Genomic DNA, 14,955 nt, shown 5'->3' on the forward strand with positions numbered 1-14,955 from the left:
CTAAGTGTCCCAACTTACTTGTTCTAACTAATGCTTGTTGTCACATCTTTTGGAATTTTGGGTTGTTGTGTACATAATACATTGGACCTTTTTTTTATATGAAAAAAATAATACTATTACACCTTTACTTCTAAAAGGCATACCACTACAAAAATAAGAGCTTTTTAGCAACTAAGTTTGGCAACAAATTTTTAAAACGTTGCTAAATAGGAACAAAAATAATTTTTTTCATTGTCTAATTAGAAGCGACATTTTATGCTTTACTTTTTCAATAATTAATGGCTACGGGTTTTTGTTTGTTGCTGTTTAAAACAAATTTTCTTACTAGTTGTTCCTAGATGACATCATATTTTTGTCATGTTGTCATATAGAAACAAACTATGGCAACTTTTATAACAAACAAAGGCAATGAATTTTTGAATTGTTGCCATTAGAAACAAGTCGTCTAAACTATTGTTGCTAGATGACAACGTACTTTTTATTTGTTGCCATTTACCAATGTCAGTTAATGACAGTGAAAATTTTATTTGTTGCCATTGGAGATACTCTTCTTATTATTTGTTGTTATAATGAAATCAAATTCTAGTTTATTGTCATTGGAAACAAGTTGTGTTACAGTTTGTTGTCAATTTATATGTGAACCACTTTTATATTTGTTGCCATTGGAGATACTCTTCTTATTATTTGTTCCTATAATAACATCAAAAAGAGATGGATTTCAATTCCGTCTCTAATTTAGAGACGGATTTTTGATTTCTCCTAATTTAGAGACAGAGTTTTCAATTTTGTCTCTAATCTTTCATTCACTTATTATCAACTATGTGCATAGAAGTAAACAAATAGTATTTGGTATAGTTGGTTAGAGTTTCACCATGTGACTTTGAGGTCACAGGTTCAACTCCTACTAATGTCTAGTCTTGAGACAAGACAATTAAAGATATTAATGTCATAGTCAAACTTTACTCACTTGTCAATACACAATTTTGACACTTTGACTCTAAATATAAATATTATTCTTTCTCTTACATTTTTTTTTTGTTCTTACACCAATTCATTTAATGACTCCTTTTTATTATTTGCAAACTCATGGTGAGTTAGTTAATAAATAAATAGAGATAGATATATGGAGTATAAAAAATCGACTCGACTTGAAAACACCCGATCCATATTCAAAACTCAATTCCCCGTCAAAAGAAAAAACACCTCAATTCGAAAATAAAAAACTAATCCTCTAATACAAATACTAGCTAAACTTGTATATAAACATCTAACCCATTATTGAATCACAATTCACAAAGCATGATAAACATAAATTATAATTTTTCTTTGTAATAAAATAATTCAACAATAGATTCACCCGATTCAATCCGAACCGACTTAAAAAAAAAAAAACATACCGTGTCTCGATCCCCCGACGGTGGATCTACCTAGCCTTAGTGGGACACCATCTTGTAACACATCTTCCCCTCTATTTCCCTCCCAAACTGATTTCCCCACTAACCCCCCTCACCTTCTTCTCCTCCTTTCTTCCCTCTTAAATCCCCCCATCATTTCCCCTCAAAACTCGTCATTCACTCTCTCTCTATCTCCTCCCTAACCCCGCCATTTCCATCACCTTCAACAAGCTCCAACAATGGCGGAACCCACTGAAACCCCCCAAAACTCCGAACCCAAAATCAAAGTCGCCCTAATCACCGGAATCACCGGCCAAGACGGATCTTACCTCACCGAATTCCTCCTCTCAAAAGGGTACGAAGTCCACGGATTAATCCGACGATCTTCAAACTTCAACACCCAAAGAATCAATCACATCTACATCGACCCACACAATGCCAACAAAGCTAGGATGAAATTGCACTACGCCGATCTCACCGACGCCTCTTCTCTTCGTCGTTGGATCGATACAATTGCACCTGATGAAGTTTACAATCTTGCTGCTCAATCTCATGTTGCTGTTTCTTTTGAGATCCCTGATTATACTGCTGATGTTGTTGCTACTGGTACGCTTCGATTGCTTGAAGCTGTTAGATCTCATATTGCTGAAACGGGTCGGACCCATATTAAGTATTATCAAGCCGGGTCGTCGGAGATGTTCGGATCTACGCCACCGCCTCAGGCGGAGGATACCCCGTTTCATCCCAGGTCGCCTTATGCTGTTGCTAAGTGTGCTGCTCATTGGTACACTGTCAATTACCGTGAAGCTTATGGTAATTTTTTTTTTAACTTTTTTTGATGAATTTTGGAATTTTGATTGTGGGTTTTTCTGGGATTTTTGAATTGATGAGCTTTTTGGTTGTTTGATTGATTGAGAAATTAATGGCATTTTGTTTGATTGAGAAATTAATGGCATTTTGCTTGATTGATTAAAAAATGATGACATTTTAGAAGAAATTGAGTTTTAGAGAAATGGAAATGTTAGTTTTTTAGTCTGTGGAGAGGTATAGAAGGCAATGTTGTAGACGAGATTTGATCCAAAGTCTTGTGTTGTAATGGTCAATGGAAATGGTGGGAAGAATTGGGGTTCAATTTGGGTTCTAGGTGCTGTTTGGGTCGAGGCTTTAGTTTTTGTGCTGTTTAGAGAGCTATAAAAGACAATGTAGGTGACAAGATTTGATTCGATGTCTTGTGTAGTGTTGGTCAATGGAAATGGTTGGAGGAACTGGGGTCAATTTAATTCTAGATAGGAGCTACTATTTGGGTTAAGGCATTAGCTTCCATCAAAGACAATGGTGTAAACAAGATTTGATCTGAGGTCTTGGGCAGTAATAATGGTAAATGGATTTAGTAGAAGGAATTGAGGATCAATGTGGTTTCTCGGTATTTCATCTGTGTTGAGGCATTATTGTTTTTGTTTTGATGCTTGGATATGAGTGGATAGTGTACTCAAATTCTTTTGCTTTTGATGATTGATCTCTCAACTGCATTGTTTCCGTGATGTAAAGGGTTATCTTGTTACTTTTTGCTACTGATTTCGAGTTTCATGATTTGAACTTTACAAACATGCTTCATGATTTAATATTTAAAATGTGGAAATGAAAATGTTTTTTGTACATTTGAGCAAGATCTGGTTTTTTTGTTCCTTTTAGTCAACGTATCCTTTAGATTCCATGAGGGTCTATCATTGATCTGAATTCATTTAATTGATCTCCAATTCTTGGATTATGATAGAAAAAGAAGATCAATTTAATATATTATCGAGTGTTTGGTGTACAAGAATATGTAAGATGCATCACTTTTGTCTTCTCTAGTTCTCAGGCTAATAGTCCTGTTCAAATCATAGACTGTACGTTTGTTTGAAAATTATTACTTGAATTCTATTAAGATGACCTAGGTGATGGGTTGACTTTCTATATGACGCTCCTTGTACTATTGAAGTGCACATGGGCCACATGGCTACTCTTCATAGTGGCAGCTCTTAGTAATGGTGAATGAACCTTTTTACTTGTTCCTTTCATAGGTATTTTTGCTTGCAACGGCATTTTATTCAATCATGAATCACCACGAAGGGGAGAGAACTTTAAAAATTGTAAGATCATGATTAGAACTTTATAAACATGATTAGGACTTTATAAACATGCAGCATGCTTCATGGTTTATTATATATTAAAATGTGGGAAATGGAAACGTGTTTTGTGCATTTAAGCAAGATTTGGTTCTTGTTCCATTTGATCAATGGATCCTACAGATTCCTCGAGAATCAATCATTGATCTGAATTCATTTAATCGATCTCCAATTCTGGGAGCATGAAAGAAAAAAGATCAATTAATTATGTTATTGAGTGTTTGGTGTACAAGAAATATTTAAGATGCATCATTTTTGCTTTCTCGAGCGTATAGTCCTGGTTTTTCGAATTATAGGTTGTGTACTTGAAAATTATTACTTGTATTCTATTAAGATGACCTGGGTGATGGGCTGACTGTTTCAATTTGATGCTCCTTGCACTATTGAAGTGCTTGTGGCAGTTCTTAGTACGGGTGAATAACCTTTTTACTTGTTTCTTTTCATAGGAATTTTTGCTTGCAACGGCATTTTATTCAACCATGAATCACCAAGAAGGGGAGAAAACTTTGTGACTCGTAAGATCACACGTGCTGTTGGCAGGATCAAGATTGGGCTTCAGAGCAAGCTTTTCCTGGGTAATTTGCAAGCCTCAAGGGACTGGGGATTTGCAGGAGACTATGTTGAAGCAATGTGGATGATGCTTCAACAGGAAAAGCCCGATGATTATGTGGTGGCTACCGAGGAATCTCACAGTGTTGAGGAGTTCTTGGAAGCTGCATTCGGGTACGTAGGATTGAACTGGCGGGATCACGTGGTGATCGACAAGAGGTACTTTAGGCCATCTGAGGTAGACAATCTGAAGGGTGATGCCAGCAAGGCAAAGAAAGTCCTCGGTTGGAAGCCTAAGGTCGGGTTCCAGCAACTAGTGAAAATGATGGTTGATGAGGACGTAGAAACGGCTAAGAGGGAAAAGGTGCTTGTTGATGCCGGTTACATGGATGCTCAGCAACAACCATGATTTAGTTTATGGTACCATCTGATTCTCAAAGTTTTTAAATTAATCTATTGTGATTTAGTATACAGAACAAATCAAATCATAGTTTACTTTAAAGGTTGGCAATTTTTGTTGATTTTGTTAAAAAAATGTCCAATTTTTTTTGTTTTTGTTCTTCTTTAGTGGGTATCTTAAATATCCCATGTTTCAACCCATTGTCGGTGGGATGCTTCCTTGTCATAGTTCATATCTCTTGTTGGCAATTTCTTATTTATTTTTTGTTCCCTTTTTTAGTTATTCAACACATTTTTATTCATTTCATTGTCTTTCACTTTTCTGGAGATTGGATGGAGTGAGGGGGTTGTAACTTGTAACTACAGCTGTTTCATACTTGATTCAGGAATCTCTGTTGAAGTAACTATAATCATTTTCTTTTGACTGTCCAATAAAAAATTCTTTGATTTGTCTAATGAATGCATTATTATAGTAATGAAAAAGCAGTTTCTGTTTCTGTCTTTTTCAATACAACTCTCTTTCCTCTTTTGAACTGTCTTGATCTCTTGCTTTCGCTGTCTATGCACACACATGCTGCGTAAATGAATGCGTCTGTTATGGATCTCATCATGCTCTATACCTGGGCCTATAAAGTTGACTCGATTTGGTCGGATGTGTCGGTACGGGCCACACTTTGGGCTGAAGTTTCAACCATGCTGGTGAATTGGGCCAATTGATTGGCTAATTTCGAAGGTGCTTTCAGACGGGCCTATAGCCCATGATCACCCATAAATTGTTTGACCCTGATTGAATCAGACTAGGCCGTGCTTGATCACTCGCTCTAATCAGTTGTGCTTATAACATTTGTATTTGATGATTGAATCTTTGGTATCGTTAATTGAGTTCTTATAAAATGCTTCTAGTATGAAGATTGTTTTGCTGTAAAATGCCCGAGTACTATACAGTTACAAGTGAAATCTTCATCATAATGAACTATTAATACACTGGAAAGTATATATAGAAGTAATTTTACATAGCAAAGAATATCAATTCACTGATTCTCCAGTATTGTCCTCCAAATTCATCTGGTATGTAAGTAGAAAAGAATTCTGAGGCCAGAAAAGTTTAGTTGTTACAAGCTAAGCAAGACAGTAACTTGCTTTTCAGTGATCTGCGAGTGTTCTTAGATGAACCCACATCAATGATTGTGGATTCATCTGCTCCTCGCTTCCTGGCTTCATCACACTCGTGCAAGAAAATCTCCCATGCTTCTTGCACATATTCAGCTGCTTCTTTAACTGTCATATTCTCAACTAAAGCATCTGGGTAGGTGTCTTTCTTGTGATCGCCTTTTAAGCAAGCTGCCATTTGCACCAACTCTGCTTGGAAATCAGACAAGTGCTTGTCTTCCAACGCTGAAGTTGCTCTCAATTTAACTGGCTCTGGCAAAGTCTCTGCATTTATCCAAAATAGTCTAAGAAATTCAATGATTTTTTTCTTACTAAAACTTTGATGATTTAGCACATTTTCTTAGGAGTAATCCTTTCAAATAGTTAAGCTTGATTTTCTTCACCTGATATTTTCTGGGTGTACCTGAACTTTTCCGAATTTGTTTACTTGTGGGTGTTCAATAATTAAACATATATCAACTTTTACGGTTGTTTTTTAAGAATAATTTACCTGGGCAATCAGTTCTTGGAGTTTTTCTGCTAACTACACCTTCAAAAGTGCCAGCCCATGCATCGCGTTTAGTTAAAAACTCTTTCAGGTTGAAGATCTTTTTGACAGTTGCTGGAATTGAAGAATGTTCATATTCTGATGTAGGATATGGCCCTGAAGGTCCATGTAACACTGCATTTCCCAACTTATATTAGTCTACAATATCGATGAATAGAGCAAAAAAAAAAAAAAAAACATTCAAAATATTGATAGGTACCTGTTCCAGGTTCAATCCAGGGAGAGATCATGATAGTTGGAACCCTAACACCGAGACGATCAAATCCAAAGCTATATGGTTCAGGACCAACAATGCCATCAGGGCTAGGAACCCCTTCCACTGGGGTGGGAACATGATCATAGAAGCCACCATGCTCGTCATATGTGATTATAAACAACATTTCGTTCCACTGAGGACTTGATCTCAATGTTTCATAAACTTCCTTGATGAACTTCTGACCTACTGAAACATCATGAGATGGATGATCATCATTTCCTGGCACTGCTAGCAAGTCGAAATATCTTTGTTCAATCACCACATAATTTGGTAGCTTCCCTTCCTTGCAATGCTTCTTGAATTCTAGATCAAATTGGTGAAAATGTGGCACATATTTCAGCCTCCTAAGATTCCTGCCAATAACAGAGAAGAAATGTTTATACTAATGTGACAAAAGACTTAAATTCTGATTTTCTGATGGCTATATACCTGTAGAACAAGGTGGCAGGAGGGTACTGAAAATAGATACCGAAAGAGAAACCAGCCTCATCTAGGGACTCAAATATGGTCTTCTGAGGCAACCCTGCAATGAGCTTCCCTGTATCATTACTTGTTAAACCGTGTGAGGTTGCTGAGTGCACGTACAGCCTATTCGGCTGTGTGGATGCAGGGACTGATGCAAACCACCTATCACAAACTGCAAACTGGGTTAATAACTCCTTGTAAACAGGTACACGATCCGGCTTGAATCCGTTCATCACGGCGTCCTCCATCCCACTCTGGAGCCTGTTTGCATTCTGTGCAAATCCTTGCATTGTTAGGGCCTTCCTCTTCTCTGCTGATTCTTGGCTCCATTGCTCACCAAATACCTGCTCAATAAACAATTCTTATAATTACAGTAACTTCATTTTGTGCAAAAAGTCATAGCGTTTCACTTAAAAATATTGATTAGTCCAAGTCTTTACCTGTTCGTAAATGTCTTGGATGGAGTGACCAGGGTCAGGGTCGACGTACACAGACTCATCCCCAAACTTGAACCTTTTAGAGTTAGGATCCGATGTGTCCAAGGGGTTCGACTCTTGACCCGTGACACCGTTTATTTCAGGGTTGATCCCCTTCATCCACCCGAGCATGTGGTCAAATGACCTATTCTCTTGCACCAACACCACCACCGTCTTAATCGGATATGGGCTACTCCCGCCGCTATTTTGATCACTGCCCATACCTTAAAAGTAACACTAACAAATTTGAATCACTCCTTTTTCGCTCCTTTTCTATGAGTAATGTTGTTAATGTGTCAAGGGAAAGAAAAGAAAAAAAACGGAAGAGTTTATAAAAGAGGAGTGATTGCCTAGCCTAGCTTAGCTTGTTATTGAAGGTACGTGCTTAAATCTGATTTCTTATGGGACTTGACGTAATAAATTGAGTGTATTTGTAAATTTGTACAATTATATTTTTCTGAAAATTGTTAGCTTGCGTACCAAAATATACATAACAATATGGAGTATATAGTATGGTACATTAATAAATAACAATAATATACATGAATACTCCAATATTATTGTTTCTTTGGTTAAGTTCTGTTGTAGTTTGTAACAAATAAACAATCTTGTTGCACCCGCCTTAACTGCATTTCGTAGGCAAAGACAACTATAGTATGGGATCCATATGCTGCAAAGTTTTCAGCTGCTTAACGGAAAAGAGAGATGCATGTTTTGAGGCTTTAGTTGGTTGTTAATTGACGATTGTGAGAATGGCCGGCCTAACTCGTGCAAAACGTTTAAGTTGGACAGCTTTTCATACGATCACTCAAGGATTGATTTGTACCTCTAGGAGTAATTAGCTATTGTCAACCGGTCTTGAACTTAATTAAGGTGTGTTCTAGTAATTTATACTGAGTAATCCTTATCAAACTTATTTTTTCTGAACTGAACTTATCTGAACTTATTAAACTTGAAATAAGTGAAAATAAGGTAAACAAAACATACCTTACTACGTAGAACATATATCACGAGATTTAAACTTTTATGTCTCTTGAGGAATTATCTTTTAGGGTAGCTTGATAACTTAATTGGCATAACTAATTAGATAATATTCAAATTTTTAAAAAAATCCCATTATTTTTCAATATTAAAAGGGCATAAACATGATTCAACCATTGTATTTAAAATAAAAAAAAAGGCACAAAATTCAAAGAAAGGCTCAAGTAACACCTAGAAAATATACTTGTATAGGTGTATGTTCCTCTAGCATATTCCTTAGATTTAGCGTGCAATGATTAAATACACTAATTAGGCAAGAAAGTGTGGAAGGATACTCTTCATTTAGTCATTATCATTTTCTAACACTTGGATCATTTTAAGAGGTAAGTCGGTAACATCAATTGTTCTATTAGTGGCTATATTCACAAAAACAATTTAGTAGTAGCATTTTACATAATTTAGTTGCATTTTTTCACGTTTTTTGATTTTCACAGAAGTCTAATTTTATTGTGTACGTTGGAGTGTAGTTCAATACCACATTCTTATTACTAAAATCACCTAGAGAACAAGTAATTGACAAAAGGAGTAAACCGTGTGAGGGAAATTAATTATACTTTAAAAAAAAAAATTAAAATTTCAACATCAAATTTATCTTGTTTGCCTCCAAAACCCCTCACATTGGATAAAATCCAAGAAAATGAATGGATAAATGCACGCAACTTTACTCTCATAAGATCTTCGCCATATGTGTTTATATTATTTGATTAAAAAAAAAAAAACTCATAATGATTACAACATATGCGGTGTAAAAGTTGTTAAGATGAATACGTGTATAAAAATCTTGTCTATTTGTGGACTTGTGTGGTGGAAACATCTATTATGATGTACTCATGCACTTGGGTGTATCTAAAATTAGACATATATGTACTTACAGTATACATATACGTATACGTATAACTTCTAGTAATATGAACACATATATAAGAGAAAATTCACGGATTTGCCATTATTATTGCTGATACGTATACGTATAAGTTCTAGTATGTCATCACTCACATTGTTGTACAAAGCACTAAGACTCCAAGAGAACAAATAGTTCGGAGAACAGAGTTGTACATACAGTGGAAAGGAGGAAACACTCAAATAAAAACACCCAAATTAACAAAACATTATTACATGAACATTTCCTTTAAAAAAGTTCCTTTAATTGTTGTTGCAAGCCAAGCATGAAAAAACCTTATGAACAAGCGATTTTTCATCATTCTCTTTGTTAGGTACGCCTTGTTCAGTGCCTCCGATGTCAATGACCGTGTCATCATCGACTCCATCAAGCCTTGCTTTCTCACATTCTTGTAAAAAAATATTCAAGGCTTCGTTGCAATAGTCAGCAGCATGAGCAACATTCATTTCCTCAACTAATGTGTTTGGATAATTGTCTTTTTTATGGTCTCCTTTTAAGCATGCTGCTAGTTGTACCATTTCTCCTTGAAAGTCTGATAACTTCTTCTCTTCTCTTGCCTCAAAGTCTCTTAGTCTCACTGGCTCAGGCATTGTAACTGCAAACACGTCGAGGAATTAGTTCATACATGTACTCTCAGAAGGTACTCTATACAATGGTTGCACCACATTAGCACTAACTACGAAAGTAATAAGTACCTGGGCAGTCAGATCTAGGGGTGGTTCGGTTTAAGACAACTTCGAAAGTCCCAGCCCATGCATCGCGTTTTGTAAGGAAGTCTTTCAAGTTGAAAATCTTCTTAACTGTTGCTGGAATTGAGGAGTGTTCAAATTGGGATGTTGGTTGTGGTCCTTTAGGAGCATGTATCACTGCATTTAATTTCCCATTGTCACATAAGTTATGTTATTACCTTACCAAGAATCATAAAAACAATATGGAATATTATATTAGAGAACCCTTTTCACGAGGAAAAAACTTAACACATTTGACAAAAGGATAAAAACAATGAAAATTTGTTGGAAACCATCTTAACCCCTTTCCCTCTATTCATTCCCCTCTTCGTAACTCCTCTGCTTCAAGCGATTACAGGAAGTGGTGGGACTTAACAAATTTTTTTTTTAAAACAGGTGTGTTTTGACAAAAAAAAGTTTATAAGATAGTTTTCAACAAAATTTGATTTTTATAAGATGGTTTTCAACAAATTTTCCTAAAAACAAAATAATAGTGGACTAGTAGTACCTGTTCCGGGTTGGATCCAAGGGGATATGAAAATGGTAGGAACCCGAACACCAAGACGATCAAACTTAAAATTATACGGGGCTGGACCGTCGATACCATCAGGGCTAGGAACACCTTCTACAGGGGTGGGAACATGGTCAAAGAAACCACCATGCTCATCATATGTAATTATGAACAACATTTCATTCCATTGAGGACTTGATCTTAATGCTTCATAAACTTCTTTGACGAATTTTTGACCTATTGAGACGTCATGGGATGGATGATCATCGTTCCCTGGCAATAATTTCAAGTCCAAGTATCTTTGCTCTATTACCACATAGTTTGGTAGCTTTCCTTCCTTGCAATGTCTCTTGAATGTGATATCGAATTGGTGAAATTTCGGTATATACTTCAATTTTCTTAGGTTCCTGAATCACAATAAATATGTATAAGTATGTTGTTAGTCCATGGTCTCGACCAATAATATATAAGTTGTCAGTCTTGTCACGTTAAAGGTTAAAGTTTCCCTGTGTCAGTTATAATTGATTATGGATGACGTGTTAGTCCTGAACCATCAAATGTATCTTTATTCAATTTGTGTTTCGTGTTATGGTTACCTGTAGTAAAGAGTGGCGGGAGGAAGTTGATAATAAATACCGAAACTATGACCAGCCTCATGCAACGAATCAAATATGGTCTTTTGAGGCATTCCTGCCTTGAGCTTTTTGCTATCATTGCTTGTTAAGCCATGAGATGTGGCTGAGTGGATGTACTGCCTATTTGGTTGTGTGGAGGCAGGGATTGAAGCGAACCACCTATCACAAACCGCGAATTGGCTTACCAGCTCCTTGTAAACTGGTAAAAGTTCGGGTTTGAACCCATTCATCACAGCTTCATCCATTCCGGGTTTGATCCGATTTGCGTTCTGCGCAAATCCTTGCATTTTTGGGGGTTCCTTCTTTTGTTCTGATTCTTGGCTCCATGGCTCTCCAAAAATCTAAACATTGAATTTTGCTAAAATGGTCAAAAATCCGGTCTATACGGTCAATGAGCCTAGAGTTTATCAATAGTAAAACATTATATTGCTATATTTACATACATATATTAGACGATCAGACTAGGTATTAGTTACATTTAAAATTTTAAAAGTTAAATAAAACCGCGCAATGGATAACCAATTGTCATACAAAAAGATTCATACTTTTTCCAAAAACAGGATTATGGTTTTAAAAATCATCAATTTGATTTTATTCATTAAAGAAGGTTAACCTTTCCGAAATTTCTGAATAAAAGTAGACAACCATAGATTAACCTTAACAATATATCAACTTCTGTTGGTCTGTTTCACTTACTTTGAAGTCACATCACCTCCTCTATGAATTTATGATCATGATTGGCTAACAGAGTTGGAAGTTTTATTTGTAGTTCTTATTTTAAGGAATATTTCATAAAGTAGTTAGGCCAACTAACTACCATATACGCCTTAATAAACCTATAGTCTTAACCATCAAAACTAGTTTATAAAGGAGTAGAAAAAACCAATTTGTGCAATTTTTAATCGTATAAGGGTGCATAGTAACCCTTCAGAGAAGAAGTTCAAAATCAACAATGTAAAGACTTTGAATACGTTTAGACCCCCAAAGAAAATCACGTATCTTGTGTGTGTGTGCACGGTACATGTTAATGTCTGTGCACGTCGTGTGTATAAGGTAATAAGATGTATGATGGTGCTTATATAACTATGAATTTGTACAAGTATCTAAATTTAGTTGGATCTAACATTGACATGATTATAGATCCTAGCTTAGAAATATTTCTAATTTAAGTAAAATTGAACGCTACAATTATACTTAATTTGTATGTATCTTATTTCCTTTTCTTTCAGCTTCTCTGGTTTTGACAAGTAAATTAAAACTTCATTTCCATGGAAATAGAAAATTTTCATCCAAATCAAACATGTACCACTTTAACGCCAAAAATGGAATGACATATCCCCTTAAACTTTCTTTCTTCCCACTTTATCAAAATTATCAAACTAAACACCTACACAAACAATATAGTCATAAGTCATAAGACTCATATACCTGTTCATAGATATCTTGAATGGAGTGACCGGGATCAGGATCGACATAAACGGAGCCGTCACCAAATTTGATACGGGCAGAATTTGGATCCGAAGTGTTCAAAGGAACGGACTCATGACCCGTGACCCCGTCAATATGAGGGTTGAGTAGCTTCATCCAACCAAGCATATGATCAAATGATCTATTCTCTTGAACCAACACCACAATTGTCTTAATTGGATACCCTTTACTCTCATTTTCACCTTCAATCATCACTAATTCTCCCGCCATTTTCACTATCTCTTAATTAGCAAAGGCTAAGTTTCAAGTTGTATTTCTAATGAAGTTGAGTAGCGTATATATGTTACTATATATATAAGAATATAAGAAATCAAGTTAGTTAGTTGTGGGTGCGGGGCTTTGTTTGCGATGTCTTAGCTTAGCTTAGCTTATCTTCCTTGTTGAGTGTACGTTGCCAAATACCCAAGCGTTGCTAGCTCTTTATGTGCATATTTTCTTATTATGTTACATTGACGTATATTTTAGTGTTGATAAAGTATGACAAGGGTATGGGGTTGCAACCTTAAACATGTGGCTCGACTTAAAATTGTACACCTTACTGCAACAACTTGACTTTTGAACATATACTAACCGTATATTATTTACATATATATGTATGGGTATCAACTATTGATTTAGAATAAATATATTTTTACTAATCCAACAATATGGTATGGAGTATATCATATCATAAAACATATTTTTATATGTAGTGTGAAAGTGAAAAAAAAAGAGAACAATTATTTTAGGAATAATATAGTCTTGATCTAAAAATTCTAAATGATTGTTTTAATGCATTATACTATGAAGCAATGAAGTATATACCTAAAAAAAATTCAACTTATTTGGAATATTCGACATCTTATACAAGTATTAACACTCACGCATGATACATCGTATTGTGTAATGTATACCATCACATAGAATATGCGAGTAAATCAATGACATATACCATATACGAAGTAACTCAAAGCTATTGTAACGTGTAGGGATGTGAAAGGATTACCAAATGTGCTAGCTAAGTTTGCGATTAACGACAATTAACAACAACGAAGACGGAAAAACAAGTAATAAACGAGACAAGGAGAATTTACCGTGGGAAACCCGAGAACCGGGAGAAAAACCCACCAATCCACTATGGAGTAATAATTTGATGAAGAACAATGTAGTTTACAAGCTTTCAATCACCATGAAAGCTCCCACCCGAAGCTCACCCTCTCAAACACTCAAACCCTAAGTGTTTGGGTTTACATGAGGCTTTCTCTCTCTACATCTTTCCCCTCATCCTATTACTCCCTTACAATGACATTACAAGAGTATATATAGTCTAAATACAAGGCAAATAATCTAAGGGCTAAGAATGTAAGTTACTAACAAAGGAAAAATCAAGACCGTAAAACCGAGGCTCAAACGCGGAAAAACAGAGCCCCGAGAAACCCAGTGAAGCGGGCGCTCCAAAGGACAGGAGCGGGCGCTCCAATGGACAGGAGCCCAAAACGAGCCTCGACGGAGCGGGCGCTCCTCTAGAGAGGAGCGGCCGCTCCGACTCACCCTGCTGAACAATTTCTCGTAAAACAACCATATCTTCCTCGTTTCTTGGCCAAATTTAGCTTATGACTAGTCGTTGGAAAGCTCTTAAGACGAGCTATCACTACCAACTTGAATCATCTCAATATCACTTCTAGATCTTGAGATATGTCCATTTGAAGTCAGCCCTTTGTCATCCATCATTGCTTAACACCGAGCAATAGGTCATAGCTTAAACTCCTAAGCTATGCACCCCCTTAGCCTCCTTGAACCGTTCTCCACACTTCTCAAACCCAACAGGGTGAATCTATAATTAATAATGACGAGGGATAAACTATGCCATGAGGGCCGCCCATGACTATAGTCACTACTATATATCATGTTCTAGGATTCCTGCTCTTAAAGTCTTGAATATGCCCTGCCAAGTGCCAACTGTGTATATACACACAATGTACGTAACGGCTAGCTTACTACGCTATTATGAAGTACCCCGTAATTTTTTTATAGCACACATTATGATGGTCTTCTCTTAAAACTGTGTCTTAACTTAAATTAACAAGCTCTATTAAATTTTACCCTAGCTTGAAATAAGGGCAAATTAAGATTAAAAACTCACAGAATGAAGATGGTAAAAATAAAAATGATATGCATTCTCTTCATTTCAAAAATAATGGTTTATGGTTACACATTAGTATATTACACTTTAGATTTTAATTCTACC

General features: G+C 36.0%; 3 protein-coding genes across 3 annotated transcripts; 1 reads left to right on the plus strand and 2 right to left on the minus strand.

Annotated features, from left to right (window-relative positions):
• Positions 1-1,516: 1,516 nt before the first annotated feature.
• On the plus strand, positions 1,517-4,966 carry LOC145585518 (GDP-mannose 4,6 dehydratase 2). Its single transcript, XM_081642217.1, has 2 exons — positions 1,517-2,207; positions 4,009-4,966. Exons 1-2 carry the CDS (start codon positions 1,634-1,636, stop codon positions 4,518-4,520), a joined length of 1,086 nt encoding a protein of 361 aa, XP_081498343.1. The 5' UTR covers positions 1,517-1,633; the 3' UTR covers positions 4,521-4,966.
• A 469-nt stretch (positions 4,967-5,435) lies between these two features.
• On the minus strand, positions 5,436-7,646 carry LOC145585519 (non-specific phospholipase C4-like). The gene is made up of 5 exons (XM_081642218.1): positions 7,389-7,646; positions 6,913-7,292; positions 6,427-6,836; positions 6,171-6,341; positions 5,436-5,944 (listed from the first exon to the last, which is right to left on the minus strand). The coding sequence occupies exons 1-5, from the start codon at positions 7,644-7,646 to the stop codon at positions 5,616-5,618; spliced, it is 1,548 nt and encodes a 515-aa protein (XP_081498344.1). The 3' UTR covers positions 5,436-5,615.
• Positions 7,647-9,608: 1,962 nt separating this feature from the next.
• On the minus strand, positions 9,609-12,938 carry LOC145584390 (non-specific phospholipase C3-like). The gene is made up of 5 exons (XM_081641242.1): positions 12,669-12,938; positions 11,202-11,581; positions 10,603-11,012; positions 10,062-10,232; positions 9,609-9,961 (listed from the first exon to the last, which is right to left on the minus strand). Exons 1-5 carry the CDS (start codon positions 12,936-12,938, stop codon positions 9,609-9,611), a joined length of 1,584 nt encoding a protein of 527 aa, XP_081497368.1.
• Between the last annotated feature and the right edge of the window lie 2,017 nt (positions 12,939-14,955).

The sequence above is a fragment of the Chenopodium album genome, chromosome 16 (assembly GCF_948465745.1).
Source record: "Chenopodium album chromosome 16, dcCheAlbu1.1, whole genome shotgun sequence".
In the NCBI taxonomy this organism is placed as follows: domain Eukaryota; kingdom Viridiplantae; phylum Streptophyta; class Magnoliopsida; order Caryophyllales; family Amaranthaceae; genus Chenopodium; species Chenopodium album.

Excerpts from the sequence above, each read along its gene's own strand:
- LOC145585519 (XM_081642218.1), bottom strand. The coding sequence starts at position 7,646 with ATGGGCAGTGATCAAAATAGCGGCGGGAGTAGCCCATATCCGATTAAG. Across the intron at positions 6,837-6,912 it reads CCTGCCACCTTGTTCTACAG|GAATCTTAGGAGGCTGAAAT; the intron begins GTATATAGCCAT and ends TGTTATTGGCAG. Across the intron at positions 5,945-6,170 it reads TCCAAGAACTGATTGCCCAG|AGACTTTGCCAGAGCCAGTT; the intron begins GTAAATTATTCT and ends GGATAAATGCAG.
- LOC145585518 (XM_081642217.1), top strand. The coding sequence starts at position 1,634 with ATGGCGGAACCCACTGAAACCCCCCAAAACTCCGAACCCAAAATCAAA. Across the intron at positions 2,208-4,008 it reads CAATTACCGTGAAGCTTATG|GAATTTTTGCTTGCAACGGC; the intron begins GTAATTTTTTTT and ends TTCTTTTCATAG.
- LOC145584390 (XM_081641242.1), bottom strand. The coding sequence starts at position 12,938 with ATGGCGGGAGAATTAGTGATGATTGAAGGTGAAAATGAGAGTAAAGGG. Across the intron at positions 11,582-12,668 it reads TTCAAGATATCTATGAACAG|ATTTTTGGAGAGCCATGGAG; the intron begins GTATATGAGTCT and ends TTCAATGTTTAG. Across the intron at positions 11,013-11,201 it reads CCCGCCACTCTTTACTACAG|GAACCTAAGAAAATTGAAGT; the intron begins GTAACCATAACA and ends ATTGTGATTCAG.